At 34.6% G+C, this 27,049-nt stretch overlaps 3 protein-coding genes and 2 long non-coding RNA genes across 5 annotated transcripts; 3 read left to right on the forward strand and 2 right to left on the reverse strand.

Moving 5' to 3' along the window:
- Window positions 1-806: 806 nt before the first annotated feature.
- On the forward strand, window positions 807-1,634 carry LOC125185555 (agamous-like MADS-box protein AGL80). Its single transcript, XM_089064800.1, has one exon. The coding sequence runs from the start codon at window positions 807-809 to the stop codon at window positions 1,632-1,634; it is 828 nt and encodes a 275-aa protein (XP_088920926.1).
- Window positions 1,635-2,665: 1,031 nt separating this feature from the next.
- Window positions 2,666-3,387, reverse strand: LOC148931481 (uncharacterized). Its single transcript, XR_016135081.1, has 2 exons — window positions 3,325-3,387; window positions 2,666-2,868 (listed from the first exon to the last, which is right to left on the reverse strand). It is a non-coding gene; the product is annotated as an uncharacterized LOC148931481 (long non-coding RNA).
- A 506-nt stretch (window positions 3,388-3,893) lies between these two features.
- Window positions 3,894-5,808, forward strand: LOC125201966 (uncharacterized). The gene is made up of 2 exons (XR_007173009.2): window positions 3,894-5,415; window positions 5,525-5,808. It is a non-coding gene; the product is annotated as an uncharacterized LOC125201966 (long non-coding RNA).
- Window positions 5,809-14,154: 8,346 nt separating this feature from the next.
- Window positions 14,155-14,979, forward strand: LOC125185564 (agamous-like MADS-box protein AGL80). Its single transcript, XM_048082119.1, has one exon. It carries the CDS (start codon window positions 14,155-14,157, stop codon window positions 14,977-14,979), a length of 825 nt encoding a protein of 274 aa, XP_047938076.1.
- A 5,844-nt stretch (window positions 14,980-20,823) lies between these two features.
- Window positions 20,824-21,624, reverse strand: LOC125185573 (agamous-like MADS-box protein AGL80). The gene has a single exon (XM_048082128.1). It carries the CDS (start codon window positions 21,622-21,624, stop codon window positions 20,824-20,826), a length of 801 nt encoding a protein of 266 aa, XP_047938085.1.
- Between the last annotated feature and the right edge of the window lie 5,425 nt (window positions 21,625-27,049).

Raw genomic sequence — 27,049 nt, forward strand, 5'->3', positions numbered from 1 at the left:
TTGGTGTTGCACTTTATTACTATGTTTTTATAGTAGTTAAAAATGATCAAACTACCGAAAGTAGTAAGTATAAGTTCAAAACAAAAAAGCCGACATGGTGCTATTGCAAAAATACAAACCACGTTCGTAAACGACAAGGCAAAGAACTTCCTACTACTTCGAATAAGTCCTACACAGGAAGGCACCCACAAGCCAAAAGCACTTCATTTTAGTGTTACTACTTAGAAAAGGGTATACTATAAAAAAATATATATGTACAATTTCTTTAAGAATGAAAAATGGGCTCAAGATTTCATAGTACATGTATGTGGCCAATATTACTCCCTCCATCCGTCCACTATTTAAAGAACTATTTAAACTCGATACGAGTTTTATGAATTTGTTTGATTTTGTGAAAAAAAGTAATTGGTGAAAGTGAGTAGAATGTTAAACCCATTTAAAATATTAGTTTTATATTAGATTGTGGGGGTAAAAAGCTACTAGAATGTGAGGGTCCTCATACTAAAAGTGGAATAAAGTAAATGGTTCTATAAATTATGGACAACTAAAGTGGCAAAATAGCTCTTCAAATTGTGTATAGAGGGAGTATCACAATAAATGTTTTTTTCCTCATAAAATATATGAGGGCAGCAATGCATTAACTGGCACAGTAAAACAGTTATGAACTTAAATGGAACAGCTCGGAAAATGCTAAGCAAATTCAAAATTGAAATGAATCTCATGTCTTCAGCCGCTATAAATATGTACACAAAGATAGCCCTGAAACTCACCAAAGAAAAAGAAAGCATTGTTAAAACCAAAAGGCAATGACTAGAAAGAAGGTAACTCTTGCCTACATTACAAATGATTCAGAGAGAAAAGCTTCATACAAGAAGCGAAAGAAGGGTCTTATTAAGAAGGTGAGCGAGCTGAGCACCCTCTGTGGTGTGCCAGCCTGCGTCATCACCTACAGCCAGTACGACCCCGTGCCGGTTGTATGGCCGTCGCCTCTTGAAGCGCAGTCCATCCTGGCCCGCTTCCGCAAGCTCTCCATCATGGACCAGACCCGGAAGATGGTCAACCAGGAGAGCTTCACCCGCCAGCGGATCAAGAAGGCGACGGAGCAGCTCCGCCGTCTCCAGAAGGAAAACAGCTGCCGAGAGCTTGAGGCCTTCATGTTCCGATGCACCCTCGGCCAAGCCTCCCTCAACGACCTCCAGATCCATGACGTCTCGGAGATGAGCTTTGTGATCGGCCAGACGCTCCAAGATATCAAAGCAAGGATGGATGCCATGGCAGCTGAGCACCAGCGCAATCTGGCTGCGCCGCCGCCGCCGCCGCCGCTGCCTCCGCTCCTGCCGCCGCCGCCGCCTTTGTTTGCGTTGCCGCCTCCTCCTCCAACCGCTGTGGAAGAGGCTCCAGTGTGGATGGAGGATGATGGGATGGAGAGCTTCCCATGGAACCTGGTCCAGAGCCCGAGAGGAGGAGGCGAGATGGAGGGGACCGGGCTCGGGTGGGATCCCGGGATGGTGCTGCCGTATCCATACTATTTCGACCAGTCCAGCTCTTCTCAATCTGGCCAGAATCCAAATCGGAATCTGGATCCGAATCCTAACCTTAACCCTAACCCTAATCCAACTCCTTATAATAAGTGATGATCTCATTATAATGTTTGAGATTTAGACGTGACGGATTAGTGTTTTTATGTTTAAGGGTAAGTTAATATGTGATTTGTATCCTGGTTGGTGATGTATATATGATGGATGAATCTACAAATAAGTAATTTGTTTTTATTAATGTGCTCAGCTCCCTCACCTTCTTAATCAAACCCTTCTTTCGCTTCTTGTCAAAGTCATTGGTAATGTAAGTAATGGTCACCTTCTTTCTCATCATTGTTATTAGATAACATGGATTTCTTGGTGGATTTCGGGCTATGTTTGTGTGTATATATATAGTTGTGGAAGACATGAGATTTAACTGAATCTGAATTTGCTTAAGCTCCTCTCGGTATCATGAAATTGAGCATGCCGAATTGGAATTGGGTCTTTAAATTCCTAACCCAGGGTTTGGTAAAAAAAAAATTGGAATTGGTATTGAAATTTCAAATCTATATCTTCCCAATTCCACAATTTGAATTTTGGGATAATTACAATTACAAATAATTAGTTATAAAATTGGGCACATTCACACAGAAATACACACTGCACACTCTACACACACTATGTGCACAATGCACCTACTATGCGCACACACATTGCACAAACTTTACACATACAATGCACACACATTGCACACACATTCTACACATATTTTGCACACACTATACACACACAATGCACATATGCTACACAAACTACACATTGCGCACACACTGTATATAATTTAAACATTCCTTGTAAACATGAGGAATGCCCTTAAGTATAGGAATTTCTTTGTTATCTTTATATAATTTATATGTCCTTGTAATCCTCCTAAGTGTATTTGACCTCCTAAAACATGAGTTAATCCAGAGATGAACACTTAAGAAATGTAATAGATTTTGTGTGATACGGAATAAAATTGATTTTGCGAGATACAATTTGTCACGACCACAACTCCCTAGTGCTAGTGAGCGTAGCTATTTCGCGACTAAACAATTTTCAATAATCAAGGGACAACATAAAAGGGGTGAAATCACTTAAAGCAATAGTCTCAAAGGCATATGGGTACATAGTCAAAATGAATTCAGCGTATCAAGACAAAGTTCATAACTTTCTAGAACATAACTTTAGATTGCAGCGGAAGAGTCCAAGACAAAATAGCACGTATGAAGACATGCTACTTTGGGCTACCTAACTACTTATTTAAAATTCTTGTCCCAACACCTTCGCTTCCTCGTCCACGTTCAATCTGCACATTTGAAAATAACATGCAGGGCTGAGTATTTGATATACTCAGTGGGCACATTGCCAAAAACAGTTCTATTTTAAATTGTCAATGCCACAGTTGAGTGATCACGGGGTTTTACTTAAAAGACCCGAGTCACTAAATACTTTTCTTTTCATTAAGATTTGATTGCGCAATCACATAACATAACTATACCATATCTGAACATGGTGTGAACCGGGAATGTGGCCACATTCCACGACGGTCATTGGACCGGCCAACTCTTATGTTAGCTCACGGTCCCCTTATGTGTACACTAGTCCGAGTAGGGTTTGCGGCCCTACTGGGACCCGAATTCGATTTAACTTAGTTGGCATAGCCAAGCAGATAGGTAAGCATAAAACAAAACATGGCATGACAACATACTTGAGTAAAGAATAACATTTTCATTCTAAAGTCATGTTTTGAAAGAATGCCCACCTCAAAGGCTATCTCTTAGCCGAACAAACTCCTTAGCTTGATTTTTAGATGACGCGCGAAGACGCCCCTTTAGTAACATGGAAATAATATTTAATTAGGCTTAAGAAGCCAAATGAACTCAAACGTGAATGCATCCTAAGTGCGTGCTCTTTTTTTTATTCTCTTTCTTATTTTTCTAGAAGAAGTTCTAGAATTCTTGAACATTAATTAAATCAGTAGATTTAATTTATTTGGAAAAATTATTCGCTTAACTAGAGGGTGTTACCTCCTATGCCATTTATTCAAGCACTAAAATAACTCGAGGTCTATCGTTAGCATATCAATTCTTATCATTAATTATTCGAGCACTTAAGATAAGGTCCGAAAATTAAATTTATCATCGTGCAATTAATTAGCGGACCATTACTTAACCTCAATTGTTTGATTGAGCAACAAAGGTGGGCTCATGATTTAATTAGGCTAAGGCCCAACTCCTACTTTATTTTATATGTTAGCCCAAGCCGATTCTCTATTTAAAACCTTAGCCATACTTTTAATTAAATAGGCCCAGCAACACAAAATAAAATCAAGCCCAACACATTACTCCTCCCTTTTCCATCGGATCTTCCTTTCTTCCTCATTTCCATTTTACAAGTTTTCCCCCAAATTTAAAATGGAAAATCCCTAGATTTCTTTTCTCTCTCTCTTCGCCTCATTCTCACCGCCGCTCGTCGCCTTTCGCCGCTCTCATCCCCGGCGAAATTTCGGAGCTCCGTCGGTGGGAACTCCCTTCTCCAATGTCTCTCTCTCTCTCCGTCGAGTTCGGAGAAGTCCTCGGCTGCCCGACGAGCAGGGCTGCCGCCTGCTGCGTCGCTCGGCGCCGGTCCAGCCATCTCCGTCTTTCCTCTCTTCTCCGGCGATTTGCCGCTGCCGTCTTCACCTCTGGAGCTTGGGCTCGCCGTGGAGTCCCCGCAGCTGCCCTCCAGTTGCCGTCGCCAACGCTGCTCAGTCTGCTTCTCAGACCAGCGCCGACGCTGCCGCCTCGCAGCCTTCCGTCGTCGTCCAGATCGGGCAGCCCAAGCACAATTTTAAAAGCTAAGTTCTTCCACCCCTTTCATTTCTTAGTATTTTGTTTTAAAAAAAACTTGGGCAGTAGCTATGTGTGATTAAAGACTTTGATTTTGGAGCTCAACCCACTGGAAAGGGCTTGCTGCCATTTTTGCTACACCAAGTCTTGCTCCTATGATTTAGATAACTTGGTTTTACTGATATGAGGTTTATTCCACTCGACTAAGCACTGGTATTAGCTATTTATGCTTACTCCATTCTTTGCTACTGCTGAAATTTCCCATAGCTATGATTCTATATTTTTGTGTTGGTACTTTTGTGGGTTTGCTACTGAAGTTGAGCATTAAGGCAGCCTATTGTACTCTTATTCCAGTTGTTAAGGCTCTAAGAAAGCTACTGTTGAGACTTCTATGTTGAGGTGTTTCTACATGATGCTTGAGAAAAGATTGGGAATGGAGGGAAATACCTCTTGAGCTGGTTGCTGCTTGAGATCAGCTCCTAAGGCACCAAGCTTTCTAACTCTCTCTAAATTTTTGCTGATTATTTTGAGATGTGTGGGAGGGAGTTCGAATGTGGTATGGAGGGGATCTTTATAGGAGAACTTGGGGTACTTTGCTGCATTAAAAATGCTGACTCCTCATTTGTTTTCACTCCCAGCATATCTCTCTGTTTTGATCTTCAACACAGCCTTTTATTTAAGAGGCTTGGTGTTATTTACAGTACTAGGTGTTTGACCCATTAAACATTCTTGTCCTCACATGGCCTCATGGTACTTGGTTAATAACTCATTTGTTTGTAAGCTGCAGGAGCATGTAGGGTGCACCTAGGGGGATTTAAATGGCTGCCCAGCCTCTTTGTTTTCATGCTGCAGAAAATCTCTTACTTTCTTGATCTCCACTTCTTTTGATTAATGAAACTTGGTGTTTAGCTTAGGACAATAGGACTTCTTATTTACTTATTTTGGTTGATTGTGTGACTAGGAAAGGCTACTTCGCATGGGCTGTTTTGGAGGAGCAAGATGGCAGATTTGACTTGCTATCTTTGGTGAGTCTTTGGTCCTCCATAGTTAAAGAGATGTTGTTTCCTTTCCTCTATTAAGAGCTTCATTAGTTCCTCTTATTCTTTAGTAGCTAAATCTTGTTTTATCTCGCAGGTGAGGGAGAAGCTTGGCTGCCACGTTGCTGTCCAGAAATGGGCTTGCTGCCCTGGCCCCCACGGGCTGAGATTTGGGCTTGGGAAAAAGAAGAGGCCCAAAATGCAAGCAATAGCAATATAGTTTCTTAAGCTCTAGGCCCATACTTGTGTATTTTGTAATAGCATCCATAATTCCTTTTTCTTAAACTCATAAACCCACATACATTTAATTATGCAAGTGAAAATGTAGTTTGGGATGTATACAAACGCTTTAGTCGGGAATGATATCTCCGTATTCGTTCTCGACATTTGTTAAGTTTCATAAATATCTTAAATTGCTTTAGTTCGTTTAACTTTCACTTCAGAGTTTTGTTTCGCGAACTATCAACACTAATTATCAGTAAGTAACGAGTTCTTAATTAATTCAACGAAGCAAGAGAGTGAAGATTCTCTAGTTCGACATTAAACATCAACGGAAAGGATAATGAAAGAAGCGGGTATTACACAATTAAGGAATGTAATTTATTTTTTTCATATAATTTATAGCATTTAATTCTATATATTTGCAACAATATTCAAGTTCTATCAGTGGTCTAACCGGTCCAATCAATTGAATCGTGTCGGTAACTTCATTACCACACCCCGAAACTCACCAACAAAAAGAAATCATTGTTAAACATAAATGCAATGACGAGAAAGAAGGTAACCCTTGCCTACGTTAAGAATGATTCTGAGAGAAAAGCTTCATACAAGAAGCGAAAGAAGGGCCTGATAAAGAAGGTGAGCGAGCTAAGCACCCTCTGTGGTGTGCGGCATCATCTACAGCCCTTACGACCCCGTGCCGGTGGTATGGACAACTCGTTTAAGGTTAAGTTAATGTGATTTAAGGTTAAGTTAATGTGTGATTTGTTTTTATTAATGTGCTTAGCTCATTCACCTTCTTAATCAAATCCTTCTTTCGCTTCTTGTCAGAAGCTTTTCTCATTGAACTGAATTTGAATTTGCTTAAGCTCCTCTCGGTATCGTGAAATTGAGCATGTGGAATTGGAAGTGGGGCTTTAAATTCCAAACCCAATATTTGGTATAAAAAAAAGGAATTGGTATTGAAATTACAAATCTATACATTTCCAATTCCACAATTTGAATTTCGTATCACACAGAGATAATTACAATTAAAATAATTAGTAATAAAATTAGGAAAATTTACACAGAATGACAGAAACACATACTGCACACACTCTATACACACTATATGCACAATGCACATACTATGCGCATACACACATTGCACAAACTATACACACACAGTGCACATACATTGCAAATTTTGCACACACTATACACACACAATGCACATATGCTACATAAACTACACATTGCGCACACACTTCATATAATTTAAACATTCCTTATAAACATGAGGAATGCCCTTAAGTATAGGAATTTTCTTGTTATCTTTATATAATTTATATGTCCTTGTAATCCTCCTAAGTGTATTTGACCTCCTAAAACATGAGTTAATCTAGAGATGAACACTTAAGAAATGTAATTGATTTTGTGTGATACGGAATATAATTGATTTTGCGTGATACAATTAAGGAATGTAATTGATTTTTTTTCATATAATTTATAGCATTTAATTCTATATATTTGCAACAATATTCAAGTTCTATTAGTGGTCTAACCGGTCCAATCAATTGAATCGTGAATCGGTAACTTCATTACCACACCCTAAAACTCACCAACAAAAAGAAATCATTGTTAAACATAAATGCAATGACGAGAAGAAGGTAACCCTTGCCTACGTTAAGAATGATTCCGAGAGAAAAGCTTCATACAAGAAGCGAAAGAAGGGTCTGATAAAGAAGGTGAACGAGCTGAGCACCCTCTGTGGTGTGTCAACCAGCGTCATCATCTACTGCCCTTACGACCCCGTGCCGGTGGTACGGCCAACTCGTTTAAGGTTAAGTTAATGTGTTATTTAAGGTTAAGTTAATGTGTGATTTGTTTTTATTAATGTGCTCAGCTCGTTCACCTTCTTATTCAAATCCTTCTTTCGCTTCTTGTCAGAAGCCTTTCTCATTAAACTGAATTTGAATTTGCTTAAGCTCCTCTTGGTATCGCGGAATTGGAAGTGGGGCTTTAAATTCCAAACCCAATGTTTGGTAAAAAAAAATAGGAATTGGTACTGAAATTTTAAATCTATTTATTTTCAATTCCACAATTTGAATTTCGTATCACGCAGATATAATTACAATTAAAATAATTAGTAATAAAATTGAGAAAATTCACACAGAATGACAGAAACACATACTGCACACACTCTATACACACTATCTGCACAATACACATACTATGCGCACACACACATTGCACAAACTATACACACACAATGCACATACATTGCAAACACATTCTACACACATATTTTGCACACACTATACACACACAATGCACATATGCTACACAAACTACACATTGCGCACAAACTTCATATCAATGCCCTCAAATTTTATTCAATTGAATTTGAATTCAATTCTATGTACCAAAGAGACCCTTAGCATTGTCTTAGTTGTTTCAATTACTAATTTCATAACTGTTTTTCTTGTGTTGGTTAGTTCCTAGTTGTATTGTACTTCCTTTGTCCCTTGTTAAGTGATTCATATTCCTTTTTGGGATATCCCGAGCTAGGCGATTCATTTCTTTTTTTAGCACTCTTTTCTTACTTTTGCCTCTATATTTTTTCCTCTATTTTACTTTATTCTCTCCATTTAACTAACAAAAGTCCACTTTCTTAAAACTCGTGCCAAAAAGTAATGCCTCACTTAGTGAGGGACGGAGGAAGTATGTCTATGGTCTTCACTTGTTGATTATTTACTAAACATATACTATGTTTTATGAGGAAATAAACATTTATTATGATGATCTAGGTGTACTTTTAAACTATTAATAAATATAAATTTAAAATAATAATCTAGGTGTACTTTTTAGATTTCCTTCAACAAATTTTTGGTGGGTAAAAGACATGATAATAATTTAATAGATTTTCGGTCAAAGGCACACTAATCATTGTTTTACGATAAAATATGACTGAGAATGTGTGGGTAGAATGTGAGTTATACTATAAATTTTCCATTTATCTCCAAAGAATATGCACTTTGAGTTCGGCATGGATTTTAATGTAAAATTGGTAAAGTAAGAGAGAGGTAGAGAGAAAAAATAATTAAAGTATTGTTAGTGGAGAATGGGTTTTACCTCATTGAGTGAAAAAACATTTCAAAAGTAGAAAGTGTATATTCTTGTGGGACGCACTGAAAAATAAAAAGTGCATATTCTTGCGGGACGGATGGAGTAGTAAAAATAAAAGGCGACAACATTTTTAGGAGCGGATGAGCCAGTGACAAATTTTCAGGACGGGTGAAGGATGGAGTATAATTTTTTATTTATGCCTTTTTTGGACAATTAAATATCTTTTAATCGGTGTCAAACTTAACAATTACTATATTTTAAATGGAAAGTATGTTCGGCTAAAGCTAGTTTGCTCAAATAGCACTACTCTTTTGAAAATGTGTTTTTGAATGGATGAAATTTTAATTGAAAATGTCAAATTGTTTGTGAAAGAGTTATTAGTCAAAATAATTGGGGTTAACTATACTAGTTTTTAGCCTAGATTTTACATATTTTTAAGTTTATATTTTCAATTTCAATTTTTTTATCTTGTCATTTTGAACAATAATTAACTCAAATATTTATATGGGCAAGGAAGCGGCAATGACCTCTCCGATCCCACCTGCCATTAGCCTAATCTTCTGAAATGTTGTTTGCATTGCACAAAATTGCAAATTGCAAATTTAATTTTATCATTTAACCTCTAAAAATTTGAGTTAATCTAGAGATGATACACTTAAAGGAACGTAAATGATTTTGCACAAATTCAAATGTAAAATAATCGGATGTAATATCCTTAAAATGAAATATCAAAATTTTTAAACTGAACCGTGAATAAATAGTTTCACTGATATGCTTACCGATCCGATTTTTAAATAGTGGTGGCTAATTGTAATCATTTAATAAAAATTTAAAGAATGATATTTAAAAAGTGTGTGTTCTCGATTTCGTATCTGAAATTAAGGTATCATCTATCCGCGGTTATTTAATGCTTTCATAAGCCAATTAATAATTATTTGTGTTTATGTATATTGGTGTTGCTTTTTAAGAATCAAACTATTGAAAGTAGTAAGTACAAGTTCAAAACGGCAATACACAAGACTTTGCCGTAAATACAAACTATATACGAAAACGACAAAGTAAAAACCTACTTCAAATAAGTCTTAAACTACCGGGCACCCGATAAAGGACAAAGCACTTATATTAGTGTTACTATTTAGATAATTTATATACTTAATAAAATTGTATGTACAATTGCTCTAAAATTGCTAAATAGTATTTCATAGACTATAAGAGATACAAATATACAATACAACTAGGCATTAACATGAGCCCAGTCAGTCAATTATTATGTATATTGTAACAAAATTTCAAATTTAATTTTAGAATAAAGATAAATTCACAAAATTTGTATGTACAAAATGCCCTCAAATTTAACCTCCTAAAACATGAGGAATGTCCTTGTTATCTTTATATAATTTAAATATTCCTTGTAAATGTTATCTTTATATAATAAATGTCCTTTAAACCTCCTAAGTGAATTTGACCTCCTAAAACATGAGATAATCTAGAGATAACACTTAAGGAATGTAATTGATTTTGTGTGATACAGTTAAGGAATGTAATCCATTTTGCTTGATACAATTAAGGAATGTAATTGATTTGTTTTCATATAATTTATAGCATTTAATTCTATATATTTGCAACAATATTCAAGTTTTATCAGTGGTCTAACCAGTCCAATCAATTGAATCGTGAATCGATAACTTCATGAATTCGGTTACAGATTGTAAATATTGATTATAAGTTAATTAAATCTTTTAATTAAATTTAAAATTTGATACTCCCTCCGTCCCACAAAGATAGTCTCACTTTGACCCGGCACGGGTCTTAAAAAATGTAATGAAAAGTGAGTTGAAAAAGTTGGTGGGATATGAGTCCTACTTTTAAAGTATTAGTTTTATAATAAAATGTGAGTAGGAATGAGTTGGTGGAATATGGGGTCCCCTACCAAAAATGGTAAAAGTGGAATGGGACAAACTTTGTGGGACGGACGAAAATGGAAAAATGGGACAATATTTGTGGGACGGAGGGAGTCTATTTAAAAAGTATGTGTTCTCGATTTCGTATCGAAAATTAATATATCATCAACCGCAGTTATTTTATACTATATGTATATGTATATTGGTGTTGCGCTTTATTACTAAGTTTTTATAGTAGTTAAAATGATTAATCTATCGAAAGTAGTAAGTATAAGTTTAAAACTAAAAAAACCACAAGGTGCTATTGCAAATATACAAACCACGTTCGTATACAACAAGTCAAAGAACTGCCTACTACTTCGAATAAGTCCTAACCATAGAGGCACCCCATAAAGCCAAAAGCACTTCATTATTTGAGTTACTACTTAGAAAAGGGTATACTATAAAATATGTATTTACAATTTCTTTAAGAATGAAAAAGGCCTCAAGATTTCTTAGTACATATAAGCTGCGGCAGCCAATATTATTCCCTCCGCCCATCATTTATAGAATCATTTAGACTCGGATATGTTTTAATAATTTGTTTGACCTTGTGAAGAAAAATAATTCAAGAAAGTGAATAGAATGTGGGACCTATTTAAAATATTAATTTTATATTAGATTATGGGTGTAAAAAGCTAGTAGAATGCGAAGGTCTTCGTACTAAAAGTAGAATAAAATAAATGGTTTTATAAATTGTGGAAAACCAAATGAAAAAATGGCTCTTTAAATGGTTTACATAGGAGTATCACAAATAACACAGCTTGTGAGCGGATTCAGTTAGTTATTATATCTGTTGTAACAAAATTACATATTTAATTTTATCATTTAACCTCTAAAAATTTGAGTTAATCTAGAGATAGAAACACTTAAAGGAACGTAAACGATTTTGCACAATTCAAATGTAAAATAATCAGATGTAATATCTTTAGAAATACTAATCACTGATATGCTTCCCGATCCAATTTTAAAATAGTGGTAGCAAATTGTAATCTTTTAATAAAAATTTAAAGAATGATATTTAAAAAGTGTGTTCTTGATTTCGTAACTGAAATTAAGGTATCATATATCCACAATTATTTAATACTCCTTCCGTCCCACTTTAGGAGTCCTGGTTGAGTTCGGCACGGGTATCAAGAAATGTAAGAAAAGTTGGTGAAAAAAGACAGTGGAATGTGGGTCCTACCTTTTTATATTAGTTTTATAATAAAATGTGAGTGAAAAAAGGTTAGTGGAATGCGGGGCCTAATACCATTTATGGAATATTCCAACCGGGACTGCTAAAGTGGGACACCGAAAAATGGTAAACCAGGACTCCTAAAGTGGAACGGAGGGAGTACTACACATAAGCCAATTAATGATTATTTGTATTTATGTATATTGGTGTTGCGCTTTATTATTAGATATTTAAGAATCAAATTATTGAAAATAGTAGGTATAAGTTCAAAACGGCAATAAACAAGACTTTGCCGTAAATATAAACTATATACGAAAACGACAAAGCAAAAACCTACTTCGAATAAGTCTTAAACAACTGGGCACCCGATAAAGCTAAAAGCACTTATATTATTAGTGTTACTATTTAGAAAAGGTATATAATTAATATAATTGTATGTACAAGTGCTCTAAAATTGTTAAATATTTCATACGTGCATCTTGCGAATATCATGATAATAAATGTTTGTTTCCACTTAAAATGTATAAGGGGCAGCAATTAACTCAAAAAATCTAGAATTCAAGAGATACATTTTTACAATACAACTAGGCATTAACAAAATTTAGTGAGTCAGGTCCGTCAATTATTATGTCTATTGTAACAAAATTTCAAATTTAATTTTAGAGTAAAGATAAATTGAAAAAAAAATTGTATGTACAAAATGCCCTCAAATTTTAAACCTCCTAAAACATGAGGAATGTCCTTATTATCTTTATGTATAATTTAAACAAACATGAGGAATGCCCTTAAGTATAGGAATGTCCTCTTTATCTTTATACAATTTACATATCCTTGTAAACCTCCTAAGTGTATTTGACCTTCTAAAACATAAATAAATCTAGAGATGAACACTTAAGGAATGTAATTAATTTTGTGTGATGCATTTAAGGAAGGTAATTGAGTTTGCGTGATACAATTATCGAATGTAATTGATTTGTTTTCATATAGTTTATAGCATTTAATTCTTTATATTTCCAACAATATTCAAGTTCTATTAGTGGTCTAATCGGTCCAATCAATTTAATCGTGAATTGGTAACTTCACGAGTTTGGTTACCGATTGTAAATATTGATTACAAGTTAAAATCTTTTAATTAAATTTAAAAGTTGATATTTAAAAAGTACGTGTTCTCGATTTAGTATCAGAAATTAATGTATCATCAATCCGCATTTATTTTATACTCTATGTATATGTACATTGGTGTTACGCTTTATTACTATGTTTTTATAGTAAATAAAAATGATCAAACTACCGAAAGTAGTAAGTATAAGTTCAAAACAAAAAATCGACAAGATGCTATTGCAAAAATGCAAACCACGTTCGTAAACGACAAGGCAAAGAACTACCTACCTACTTCGATAAGTTCTAAACAACGAGGCATCCCATAAAGCCAAAAGCACTTCATTATTAGTGTTACTACTTAGAAAAAGGTATACTATAAAAAATATGTGTACAATTACTTTAAGAATAATGAAAAAAGGGCTCAAGATTTCATGGTACATGTATGCTGCCAATATTACTCCGAATGTCTACCATTTAAAGAACCAATCGGCACGAGTTTTACGAATTTGTTTGACGGTGTGAAGAAAAATAATTGGAGAAAATGAGTAGAATGTGAGACCTATTTAAAATATTACTCCCTCCGTCCCCGATTAAGAGTCACACTTTGACCGGGCACGAGTTTTAAGAAATGTAAAGAATAGTTGGTTGAAAAGGTTAGTGGAGTGTGGGACTCATTTTTTTATATTGGTTTATAATAAAATGTGAGTGAATTGATTTAGTGGAATGTGAGACCTACTTACTATTTATGGTAAAAATGAAGTGTAACTCTTAATTGGGGACGGACTGAAATGGAAAAGTGTGACTCTTAATCGGGGACGGAGGGAGTAATTTTATATTGGATTGTGATAGTAAAAAGTTAGAGGAATGTGGAATCCTCATGCTAAAAAATTAAGTAAATAATTCTATAAATCATAGACAATCCAAAATTGCAAAATGACTCTTCAAATGGTGGATAAAGGGATAATCACAATAAAAGTTTTTTCCTCATAAAATATATGAGGGCAGCAATGCATTAACTGACGCGCTAAAACCGTTATGAAAATAAATTTAACAACTCAGACAACGCAAAGCAAATTTTCAAAATTGTATTGAATCCAATTTCTTCAGCCGCTATAAATATGCACACAAAGAGAGCCCTAAAACTCACCAACAAAAAGAAATCATTGTTAAATCCTAAAAGCAATGACGAGAAAGAAGGTAACCCTTGCCTACATTACTAATGATTCAGAGAGAAAAGCTTCATACAAGAAGCGAAAGAAGGGTCTTATTAAGAAGGTGAGCGAGCTGAGCACCCTCTGTGGTGTGCCAGCCTGCGTCATCATCTACAGCCAGTACGACCCCGTGCCGGTTGTATGGCCGTCGCCTCTTGAAGCGCAGTCCATCCTGGCCCGCTTCCGCAAGCTCTCCATCATGGACCAGACCCGGAAGATGGTCAACCAGGAGAGCTTCACCCGCCAGCGGATCAAGAAGGCGACGGAGCAGCTCCGCCGTCTCCAGAAGGAAAACAGCTGCCGAGAGCTTGAGGCCTTCATGTTCCGATGCATCCTCGGCCAAGCCTCCCTCAACGACCTCCGAATCCATGACGTCTCGGAGATGAGCTTTGTCATCGGCCAGACGCTCCGAGATATCAAAGCAAGGATGGATGCCATGGCAGCTGAGCACCAGCGCAATCTGGCTGCGCCGCCGCCGCCGCCGCTGCCTCCACTCCTGCCGCCGCCGCCTATGTTGGCGTTGCCGCCTCCTCCTCCTCCAACCACTGTGGAAGAGGCTCCAGTGCGGATGGAGGATGATGGGATGGAGAGCTTCCCATGGAACCTGGTCCAGAGCCCGGGAGGAGGAGGCGATATGGAGGGGACCGGGCTCGGGTGGGATCCCGGGATGGTGCTGCCGTATCCATACGATTTCGACCAGTCCAGCTCTTCTTATTCTGGCCAGAATCCAAATCGGAATCTGGATCCGAATCCTAACCCTAACCCTAACCCTAATCCAACTCCTTTTAATAAGTGATGATCTCATTATAATGTTTGAGATTTAGACATGACGGATTAGAGTTTTTATGTTTAGGGTTAAGTTAATGTGTGATTTGTATCCTGGTTGGTGATGTATGATAGATGAATCTACAGATGAGTAATTTGATTTTATTATTGTCTCCTCTGTCATTTAAATTTAATTACTATTATTATTACCTCCTTTTTAAACTGCAGAGATTTTAATTTATATATGGTTCATAGATATTGATATTATTATTACTTCCTTTTTAAAAGGCAAAAAAATTTCTATTCCGCGCGATTATTTATTATATGAATTACACACTTTTTCTAACTAGTTATTTTGCTTGAAAAACCAATTTTTTTTACTTTTATAGAAAAATATAGCATATTACGTTATAGTAGTAATATAACTCTTCATTAATTATATGAAGAATATACATAAAAATTACTAAATCTCGTAACGGTAAAATAAAAATAAATCATTATATGTGTTACAGTAAAAAGGTAAATAAATGCTACAACATGCTTCCCTCCTTGGTGGTGCCACCCCTGCCTTCATGCTAAAACCATAGTCAATCACAGAGCCTCATTTTCAATGTCCCTATTTTCTCTAACTTGATGATTTTCAAAAGCTCCTGATTCTCTCTCTAACCCTACTGATTGTCGGATAAAATTCTCTTTAATTTCTCTGTGTCTTGTTAAATATAGGTATTAGATTCGAACATTCATAAGACCATCAATTTATTATTTTCATTAAGTATTAAAATATTCTAGACCTCACATTATAGTTACGCTTTGTTCTTAAACTAAAATGTATGTTATAACTAACCAAAATATATACTTGCATACCATTGTTCATTTCAAAGCTCTCAACCAAACACCTTGTTTCCTAAGTATTCCCACACGAACATTTATGACAACTACATATGTAAAACTATTTTACTCCTAATACAGTTGTGACGGATTGAGAGAAAATTATCTCGTCATATCTATACGAGAATTTATGCAAGTGCATCAGTAGCCAAGACAGATAATGGCGGATGCAGAAAATATCTTTAGTAGGGGCTCTATAATACATAATTATTTTGTATAAAAAATCACAATATATCGTAACAACTAAAAAGTATATGAATTTTATGAATATTCTTGTTTGTAACTATGTTTGTTATGCTGAAGTAGTGAGCTAAATTCAGCATGATCTCATTTGTGCATTAAAAGATCGATTGCAACATTGTGCGTGAGAAATATTTGGAGGGTGTCATAAAGCCTATGCATATCATAAACAATTTACAAGTTGGCAGACATTTTCACTAAGCCATTGGGAGCATCTGCTTTCCATAATATTTTGCTCAAGATGAATGTTTTTAGCATGTACAATCCATCTTGAGAGGGGATTTTGAAGAAATTGGAATACACAGCTGAAAAAAGGAATGAGATCAAGCTGAAACTAGCTGTTGGAGAGAGTGAGCTGGAAGTGGCCATTGGAGGAGTTGTTGAAAGTTAGTTAGTCAGTTAGTTGGTTAATAAAAAGTAATCGCTTGTGATCATCTTTCTTGAGGCTTAGGTGCTCCTTCTGTGTTAGGTTGGTATGATTGTAAGAACTTTAGGTATCAAAGTAACTCCAAATTTGATTTTGTGAAGTTTATGCATAGTTTGGCATATTGATGAATTTACAAAATACACGTGGAGGTGGTTTTCCTTTGCAGCTTATCAAGGTCGCAGCAGTTGATTTCCTTTCGGAGGCGACATAGCTGCTCTGTCGCCTTCTTCATCCGTTGTCGCGTGAAGCTCTCCTGGTTGTTTCCTGCTCTGGTCCTTGTTAGAGAGCTTGCAAAAGCGAGCGAGGATTGTACCCTAAACTACGACAGCCACACCTCCAGCGCAGTGTCTAAGTGCTGTAGATGATGGCGTAGGCTTCAACACCGCAGAGGATGCTTAGCTCTCACAGACAATTCATATCAATTCCTTCAAATTCAGTTTCGTATAATTCTAATTCCAATTCCAATTCGATGTACCAAATGGACACTTAACACGGTCTTAGCTGTTCTAATTACTATTTTCATAACGATTTTTCTCATGTTGGTTAATGCCCAGTTTTATTATATCATTATAGTTTGGATTTCTCAAGTAAATTGCTAACATATATTGGCATTTATTACGGTGATATTGGCAAGATACATCTATAAAATCTTGAGCCCTTTTTTCTTATTTAGAGAAAATTTACTATATCTTTTTTCTAAATAGTACTCCCTCCGTCCCGGATAACTCATCTCATTTCATGTCAATTTTTAAAATTTGTATTAATATATTATAGCTTGCAACCACTATTTAAAAATCGGATCGGTAATCAAATTAGTGAAACTGTTGAATCACAATTCAATTAGTCGGACCAGGTAGACCACTGATCAAACTAAAAACTAAAATACTGTAGGGGGATATGTAATTAAATAAAAAATAATAAATTTAGTGAACACTTCTTTTTTTATTCTCTTTCGTTTCGTTCATTACTCTCTGTACCTACTTTAACTATTTAATACTAATAAATAGTTTGGGAATATGTGAAAAAAAAAAGAAATGACTAAACTATATTAGGATGGATGGAATACCAAATAGTTAATTATATATAGGAGGCAATTCTACTGAGAACATTTTTAAAAATGGGATATTTGAGAGCTTAAAATCATACACCCTTCGTCCCATAAAAATATGGGCGTATGATAGACACGGGAATTAAGACAAAATTGGTAAAATAAAATGAAAGAGAAAGAAGGTTATTAAAGTAGTGTTAGTGGTAGGACCTATACTATTACTAATGTTTTAATGGTGGTATAAATAATAAATAACTTGATGTATAGGGGTAATAAATTGGGATATGTTTTTATAAATGTAAAATGCCCATATTTTTATGGGACGAACGAAAATAAAAAGTGCACATATTTTTACTAGACGGAGGGAGTATCAGTTGTATGATATATTAATATTAGTTGGTATCATCAAAAATCATATAAGTTAGTTTGATTATTTTATTTCCCTATAATATCGACATAGTTTAAAGAAAAATTATGGCAATATTCATGTATATTATTCATATAATTAATGAAAAGTTATATTAATAAAACGTACTCCCTCCGTCCACGATTAACTGAGTCCATTTGACTTGTCAAGGGTTTTAAGAAATACTCCCTCCGTCCCCCATTAGGAGTCACATTTTGACCGGGCACGAGTTTTAAGAAATGTAAAGAAAAGTTGGTTGAAAAAGTTAGTGGAACGTGAGACCCATTTTTTTATATTGGTTTTATAATAAAATATAAGTGAATTGAGTTAGTGGAATGTGGGACCTACTTACCATTTATGGTAAAAATGAAGTGTGACTCTTAATTGAGGACGGACCGAAATGGAAAAGTGTGACTCTTAATAGGGGACGGAGGGAGTATAGTGTTAAGTAGTAGGTGATAAAATTTGTGGAATGTGAGTCCTACTTGTATATATATATTAGTTTTATAAAAAACATATTAGTGTGATAAGTTAGTGGAATTTTGGGTGTATTGCCAAAAGTAATAAAAAGTAAGAATGATAATTAAATGTAGACGAACGAAAAAAGAAATTGGTATCAATTAATAGTGCATAGAGGAAGTAATATGCTTTATAATTATATAAGAGTAGACATTTTTAGCTTTTCTAGTAAAATAAGCATATTTAGTTTTTCTTTCGAATTCATTAAAGTTATGTCTCAATTCGTTAAAATTTAACCAATTTATCGAAGCGATGACTGAGTCGATGCATTGCCATCCTATTGAGTGTGACAATGAGCCTATGTGATTGACTGTGGTTACGACCTAAAGGCAAGGGTGGCACCACCAAGGAAGGAGGCATGTTGTAGCTCGGTGTCATTGAGGTGGGCCTTGAGTTCCATCTCAATGTTGAGCTTAATACATGTGTAGGTCTAATCTGCTCATAAATTCTTTGCCAATGAACTTAATGTTGTACTCCAGCCTTCTTTGTTAATAGAGACATTTCTTTTTAACACGGAATTTAAGGATAATGTGTTAAATGGATGGTAAAAAAAAGTATGAGTAAAACAAGAGAGATGAAGAGAGAATAAATAAAGTAAAAGAGTAATGACTTTTTGCAAAAAATAGAAATAACTCAATTAACTTGAAACTTTCCAAAAATAGAAAAATGACTCTATTAACATGGAACAGAGTATACAATTGTGCCTATCTTTTAATTTACTACTCACCCCGTCCCATAAAAATATGTGAACTTTTCATTTTTGTCCACCCTATAAATATATGGTCATTTTCCATTTATAGAAAGTTGTCCCAACTCATTACCCGTATATATTATTAATTTATTTACAACTTATATCACTGGATCCACCATTACAACTCATTAAACACTAATAATGACGTGGGTCTCACTATCCACTAACACTATTTTACTATTTTTATTATCGTCTCTTTTATTTTATCAATTGTGCATTAATTCGCGTGACATTTCAAATGCAAATATTTTTATGGGATTGAAAGATACTATCTAATATCTGTCATTATTATTCTAATATCTGCCATTATTATACACGTTATTCCTGTATAAAATGGTAAAAAGTATTAAATGTATGAACTGTTAAAAACAACCATGATGATTAACAATGGTTGAAAAAAAACATGTGTAATTTATTCGGAAAGTTCGATATCGACCAGTTTCGATTGCAACTATCTCTTCTTACTGTAACACAATATGTAACGATTTATTACTATTTGAATTGTAAATTTGTAATATTCCCGCGTATATGATTATTTTATTTTCCCTATAATATACACTCTAATACACATGAAAAAACATGGCAATATTCATGTATATCGATCAATTAATGAAGAGTTATATTACTACAACGTAATATGCTTTTTTCTATAAAAGTAAACATTTTTAGTTTTTATAGTAAAATAAGCATATTTGTTTTTCTTTGGAATTTCTTAAATTATGTCTCACTTCATAATAAAAATTTAAAGAACAACTCGGAAGAGGCATAAAATTGATAATAAATAATCGCGCGGAATAGAAATAACAACTCGGAAAAGGAAGTAATAATAATATTAATATCTACGAATCATATAACTCAAGTTCTTTGCAGTTTAAAATGAAAGTAATAATAATAGTAATAAAATTGAGATGACACAAGAGACTTCAATCAAAACAAATTACTCAACCTCAATCATGTAACGATTTATTCTTATTTTATTGTCACGAAATGATTTATTATTATTTTAATTGTAATATTCCGTATATGATTACTTCATTTTTCCTATAATATATACTCCACATACTTTAATACACATGAAAAATCATGGCAATATTCATGTATATTGTTCATATAATTAATGAAGAGTTATATTATTATAACTTAATATACTTTATTCTATAAAGGAAAACATTTTAAATTTAAATTGTAAAATAAGCATATTTAGTTTATCATTGGAATTTCCTAAGTTATGTCTAACTTCTTTTTAAAAATTTAAATAACAAGTCAGAAAAGGTATGTACATGATATTCCTTTTATAAAAAATAATCACGCGGGATAGGAAATTTTTTTTTCCTTTTATAAAGGAAGTAACAATAATATCAATATCTACTAATCATATAACTCAATTTCTCTGTATTTTAAAATGGAAGTAAAAATAATAGTAATAAAATTGAGATGACAAAACAGACTTTAATTAATAAAAACAAATTATTCAACTCCACATTCATTATACATCAATCAACCAAGATACAAATCGCACATTAATCACTTAACATCCTAAATTAAAACACTGATAAACTGGAAAAAGGGGGGAAACAACATATGATTAATGATTAATCACTGGTTGAAAGGGTTAGGATTAGGGTTTGGGCTAGGGTTAGGATTTGGATTACGACCAGATCGAGAAGATCTAGACTGGTCGAAATCGTAAGGATACGGCAGCACCATCCCGGGATCCCACCCGAGCCCAGTCCCGTCCATCTCGCCTCCTCCTCCCGGGCTCTGGACGAGGTTCCACGGGAAGCTCTCCATTCCATCATCCTCCATCCGCGGTGGAGCCTCTTCCACCACGGATGGAGGAGGAGGAGGAGGCAACGTCATCATAGGCAGCGGCGGAAGGAGTGAAGGCAGCAGTGGCGGAGCAGTCTGATTGCGTTGGTGCTCAGCCGCCATCGCCTCCATCCTTGCTTTGATATCTCGGAGCGTTTGGCCGATGACAAAGCTCATCTCCGAGACGTCATGGATCTGGAGGTCGTTGAGGGAGGCTTGGCCGAGGATGCAGCGGAACATGAAGGCCTCAAGCTCTCGGCGGCTGTTTTCCTTCTGGAGACGGCGGAGCTGCTCCGTCGCCTTCTTGATCCGCTGGCGAGTGAAGCTCTCCTGGTTGACCATCTTCCGGGTCTGGTCCATGATGGAGAGCTTGCGGAAGCGGGCCAGGATGGACTGCGCTTCAAGAGGCGACGGCCATACAACCGGCACGGGGTCGTACTGGCTGTAGATGATGACGCAGGCTGGCACACCACAGAGGGTGCTCAGCTCGCTCACCTTCTTAATAAGACCCTTCTTTCGCTTCTTGTATGAAGCTTTTATCTCCGAATCATTCGTAATGTAGGCAAGGGTTACCTTCTTTCTCGTCATTGCTTTTAGGATTTAACAATGATTTCTTTTTGTTGGTGAGTTTTAGGGCTCTCTTTGTGTGCATATTTATAGCGGCTGAAGAAATTGGATTCAATACAATTTTGAAAATTTGCTTTGCGTTGTCTGAGTTGTTACATTTATTTTCATAACGGTTTTAGCGCGTCAGTTAATGCATTGCTGCCCTCATATATTTTATGAGGAAAAAACTTTTATTGTGATTCTCCCTTTATCCACAATTTGAAGAGTCATTTTGCAATTTTGCATTGTCTATGATTTATAGAACTATTTACTTAATTTTTTAGTATGAGGATTCCACATTCCTCTAACTTTTTACATTCACAATCCAACATAAAATTAATATTTTAAATGGGTCTCATATTCTACTCATTTTCTCCAATTATTTTTCTTTACACCGTCAAACAAATTTGTAAAACTCGTGCCGATTCTAAATGATTCTTTAAATGGTAGACGGTGGGAGTAATATTGGCAGCATACATGTACCATGAAATCTTGAGCCCTTTTTTCATTATTCTTAAAGAAATTGTACATATATTTTTTATAGTATGCCCTTTTCTAAGTAGTAACACTAATAATGAAGTGATTTTGGCTTTATGGGATGCCTCGCTGTTTAGAACTTATCGAAGTAGGTAGGTAGTTCTTTGCCTTGTCGTTTACGAACGTGGTTTGCATTTTTGCAATAGCACCTTGTCGTTTTTCGTTTTGAACTTATACTTACTACCTTCGGTAGTTTGATCCTATTTAACTACTATAAATACCTAGTAATAAAGCGCAACACCAATGTACGTATACATAGAGTATTAAATAACTGCGGATTGATGATTCCTTAACTACCAATACGAAATCGAGAACACATATTTTTTAAAATGTCAATTTTTAAACAATTATAATTTGTAATCAATATTTACAACCGGTAACCGAATTAGTGAAGTTATCGATTCACGATTCAATTGATTGGATCGATTAGTCCGCTAATAGAACTTGAATATTGTTGCAAATATATAGAATTAAATGTTATAAATTATATGAAAAAAATTAATTGCATTCCTTAATTGCATCACGCAAAATTAATTACATTCCTTAAGTTTTCATCTCTAGAAGGTCAAATGTTAAATTAAATTTGAAATTTTGTTATAATAGACATAATATATGACTGACATGGCTCATTAAATTTTGTTAATGCCTAGCTGTATTGTATATTTGTATCTCTATAGTCTGGATTTTTTTAGTTAATTCCTACCCCATATATGTTTTAAGTGGAAAACATGCATTAATTATCATGATATTCGCAAGATGCACATATGAAATCTTTAGCAATTTTAGAACAATTGTACATAAAATTTTATTAAGTATATATCTTTTCTAAATAGTAACACTAAATAATAAAGTCTTTTGGCTTTATCGGGTGCCCCGTTGTTTAAGACTTATTCGAAGTAGGTTTTTGCTTTGTCTTTTTCGTATATAGTTTGTATTTACAGCAAAGGCTTGTGTATTGCCGTTTTAAACTTATACTTACTACTTTCAATAGTTATGATCTTTTAAAAACCTAATAATAAAGCGCAACACCAATATACATAAACACAAATTATTAATTGGCTTATGAATAGTATAAAATAACTGTGGATAGATGATACCTTAATTTCATATACAAAATCGAGAACACACACTTTTTAAAATCATTCTTTAAATTTTTATTAAAAATTTAATTTCCACCCCTATTTAAAAATCACATCGGTAAGCATATCAGTGAAACTATTGATTCACGGTTCAGTTTAAAATTTTTAATATTTCATTCAAAGGATATTACATCTGATCATTTTACATTTGAATTTGTGCAAAATCAATTATGTTATTTAAGTGTATCATCTTTAGATTAACTCAAGTTTTTGGAGGTTAAATGATAAAAATAAATTTGAAATTTTGTTACAATAGACATAATAACTAACGGAACCGGCTCACAAGTTGTATTATTCGTGAAATACCCTTCTTGGTGCATAAATGATGTTGGCTCCAGGCCCCAGCCACAGGGGCGGACACACGTGAGATGAGGGGAGGGCTTAAGCCCTCACCAAAAATTTCATTTTCTTAATTTTTCTACTTCTTAAATTTCTGAAAACTTCAAAAGCGATCTTCAGCCCTTACTAATTTATTGCAATAGACAACTAAAATGGTCTGAATTTGAAAGGTAAAAGGGCTGAATTGAATCAAGAAAAGAAAAAATACAGAGGTAAAATGTTGCAAAAATGGCCGCCTGTGGTGGAGGAAGAAGAAGACCCGGTTTTAAGACAATATTATTAATATTAGAGCATCTCCAACAAAGAGAGGCAAATGAAAGAGGTATATTATCTGTTTACCTTCTCATAAAGTGAAATATATCCTTTCAAAAAACAACACACTCCAAAAGGAAAAGGTATATAGGAAGGTAAATCAAAATTTTAAAATGCATTAGAAAATATAAAGTTTAATACCTTTTCAAATACCTTCCCCCTTTAAGAATGATTTTTCATTAAAAGAAGACAAATATTATAGTTATTTTACCTCACAATTGATGGAGAGATAAAGATACATTTTCAAAATAGAAAAAGGTATAATACCTTCTCAAATACATCTCCCCTAGAAGAATGATTTTTCATAAAAAAAAAAAGTAAATATGGTAGTTATATAACTTTATCTCTTCATTTACGTCTCCCCTTGTTGTTACTCTTTGTATTACTGCAGGGAGTACAAAAGCTCATGTGTGAAAAGTGAAAATGTTGACAGCCTTAATATGAGTAGTTGTTCATTTATTTCTCTTGTTTTAAACTGCTTTACTATTTAAATGTCAAACCTTTTTGTTTAAAATAATCACTAAAAAATGTGTCGAGTATTATTCTGTATTTAGCGAGTTAGAACACAAAATTTTAATAAATGATAGATTCACGGATAAATCAACATTTTTATAAAATATAATTTTAATTTTTCTAAGTATTGAACTAGTCTAGTTTATAATAGTTATGTTTGTTGTATGATAGTATATATTTCCTCCGGATCAGTTAGTGGAGTGTAAGTCCTATTTTTATATTAATTTTATAATAATTGTACGTAGAATGAGTGAACGGAATATGAGCTAAAAATAGTAACATAAAATGAGATATTTTGTGGAGTCCATCCAAATAAAAAAAATATGAGATAGTTAGGAGGGGATTGGAGAGATTATATATTTATACATTTTTTAACTCTTAAAAACAGATATTTTACGTACGTTACTGATTTTAATTTTAAACTGAACTAGTTTTGTTTGACGAACCAAAATAGGTAAAAGAGACTTTTTCAAGAATAAACGAGTAGTATAGTAGAGCCCCTACTAACAAAATTTTCTGCATCCACCCCTGTCAGCCATGGTGTTTGTCAAATGTGAAACAACCTTTCAGACAATTAGGCTAATGACAGGTTGGATCGGAGAGGTCAACCAACTCACTGCCTCCTACTACTGAGGGTGAAAAAATTTAATTAGATTCGGTTTTTCTCTGATTTTATTTTTCTCTAATTCGCCCTAAACCTTTCTCTTTTGTTTCTTGTCCGACATTTATTGTTAGTGACGGCTACTTCCTTGCCTCTACTTTTCAGTGTCGGTGATAAATTATTTAACTATGTTCGATCCCATAAATTTTATTTTCGGATCAATAGCACATGCTTTTGGAGTTTTATCATCCTAAGGGGAAGCAAATTCAACAGCCCTTAGTTTAAAAAAAATTTCTTTTTAATTATCTGAAGATGAAGCATTTGGTAATAAAATTTCCCTAACATGATTCCATGACAACAAATAATATATTCTCTTCATCCCAAAAAATAGTCTACTTTTACTATTTTGGTATATCCTCGATCATCAGATTATTAGTTCATAATCCTAGTCCATTCCCGTTTTGGTTGGAACATATCTACTTTTTTTTTTAATTCCTTTTAGTAAGAGGGGTCTTGAACTAAGATATGCAAAGAACGTATTCGTGCACATAGGCACACCACAAATAGGAACTAATAAAGAGACCCACAATTCTGCAGAAAGACATCACGATCCCCAGTGGAAAAAAAATGATTTGCTGAGACGAAACAAAAGATATCAAATTTCCTGGAAAGTAGGTAGTGGTTATGATCGATTTGATAGAAAGGAAGGAATAGTGTGTATTTTTCGTTGGGGATTTCCTGGAAAAAAATCGTCGCATATTCCTCCGATTCCTTATAAAAGATATTCAATCTGTTCGAATAGAAGTTAAAGAGGGTATTTTTGCTCATCCTGTCCTTTATATGGATATCAAAGGCGCGCGCGGGGGGGCCGGGGGGTTGTTCCGCTGACTCATAATGATAAGAATTTGACTCCACAAGAAATTGAACAAAAAGCCTCGGAATTGGCCAATTTCTTGCATTTACGCGTATCGATTGAAGTATTTTGAGAAAAGGAATTGGGTTGAAGAACGCATGCTTTCTCAGCAAGAGGGAAAAAACGAAATAATCCAGTTTTTTCTATAACTGATACGGGCAAGAGGGTCCGACCATCAGTTTCGTCGCCAACGGCAACTAGCACGATACGGGCTTCTATTTGGCTTCCACACCACCCTCTCGCTCACCTTCTTTATCAGACCCTTCTTTCACTTATTGTATGAACCTTTTCGCTCGGAATCATTCGTAATGTAGGCAAGGGTTACCTTCTTTCTTGTCATTGCTTTTAGGTTTAATAGTGTTTTCTTTTTCTTGGTGAGTTTTAGGGCTCTCTTTTGGTACATATTTATAGCGTCTTATTAAAAATAGACACTCCCTCCGTTCCTTGTTAATAGAGACGCTTCTTTTCTGCACAGAGATTAAGAATAGTGTGATAGTGAATAAAGTAAGAGAGAGTGTTACTTTAGCCAAAAATAGAAATGAATCAATTATCTTCGTACTTCCTAAAATAGAAAAATGACTCAATTAACATGGAACGGGGAAGTATAGATTAGACCATTCAATAGGAACATCAAATTATTATTTTTATTAGAATTATTAAAATATCCTAGACCGTCAAATTATAGTTACGCCTCATTCTTTATTAAAACGTCCATTATAACTACTAAGCATAGTATTCTTGCATACCATTGTTCATTTCAAAACCATCAACCCAACACCTTGTTTCTTGAATATTCCCATGTGGACATTTATGACAATTACATCTGTAAAACTATTTTATGCCTAATACAGTTGTGCGGATTGAGAGAAAATTATCTCTTCTTATCTATACCAGAATCTTGCAAGAGCAGCAGTGAAAAGTTATTAATTTTTCATGTGCAATGAATAACTCTGGATAAACAGTTGAGCATGAGATAAATATGTTGCTATATAACAATATAACATGGAAAAGTTATTTTAATAAACATGTTTCTAACAATAAAATGGAGCAAAC

Source organism: Salvia hispanica, chromosome 2 (assembly GCF_029641045.1).
Source record: "Salvia hispanica isolate PSC_SH4W2 chromosome 2, Shi_PSC_v1, whole genome shotgun sequence".
NCBI lineage: Eukaryota > Viridiplantae > Streptophyta > Magnoliopsida > Lamiales > Lamiaceae > Salvia > Salvia hispanica.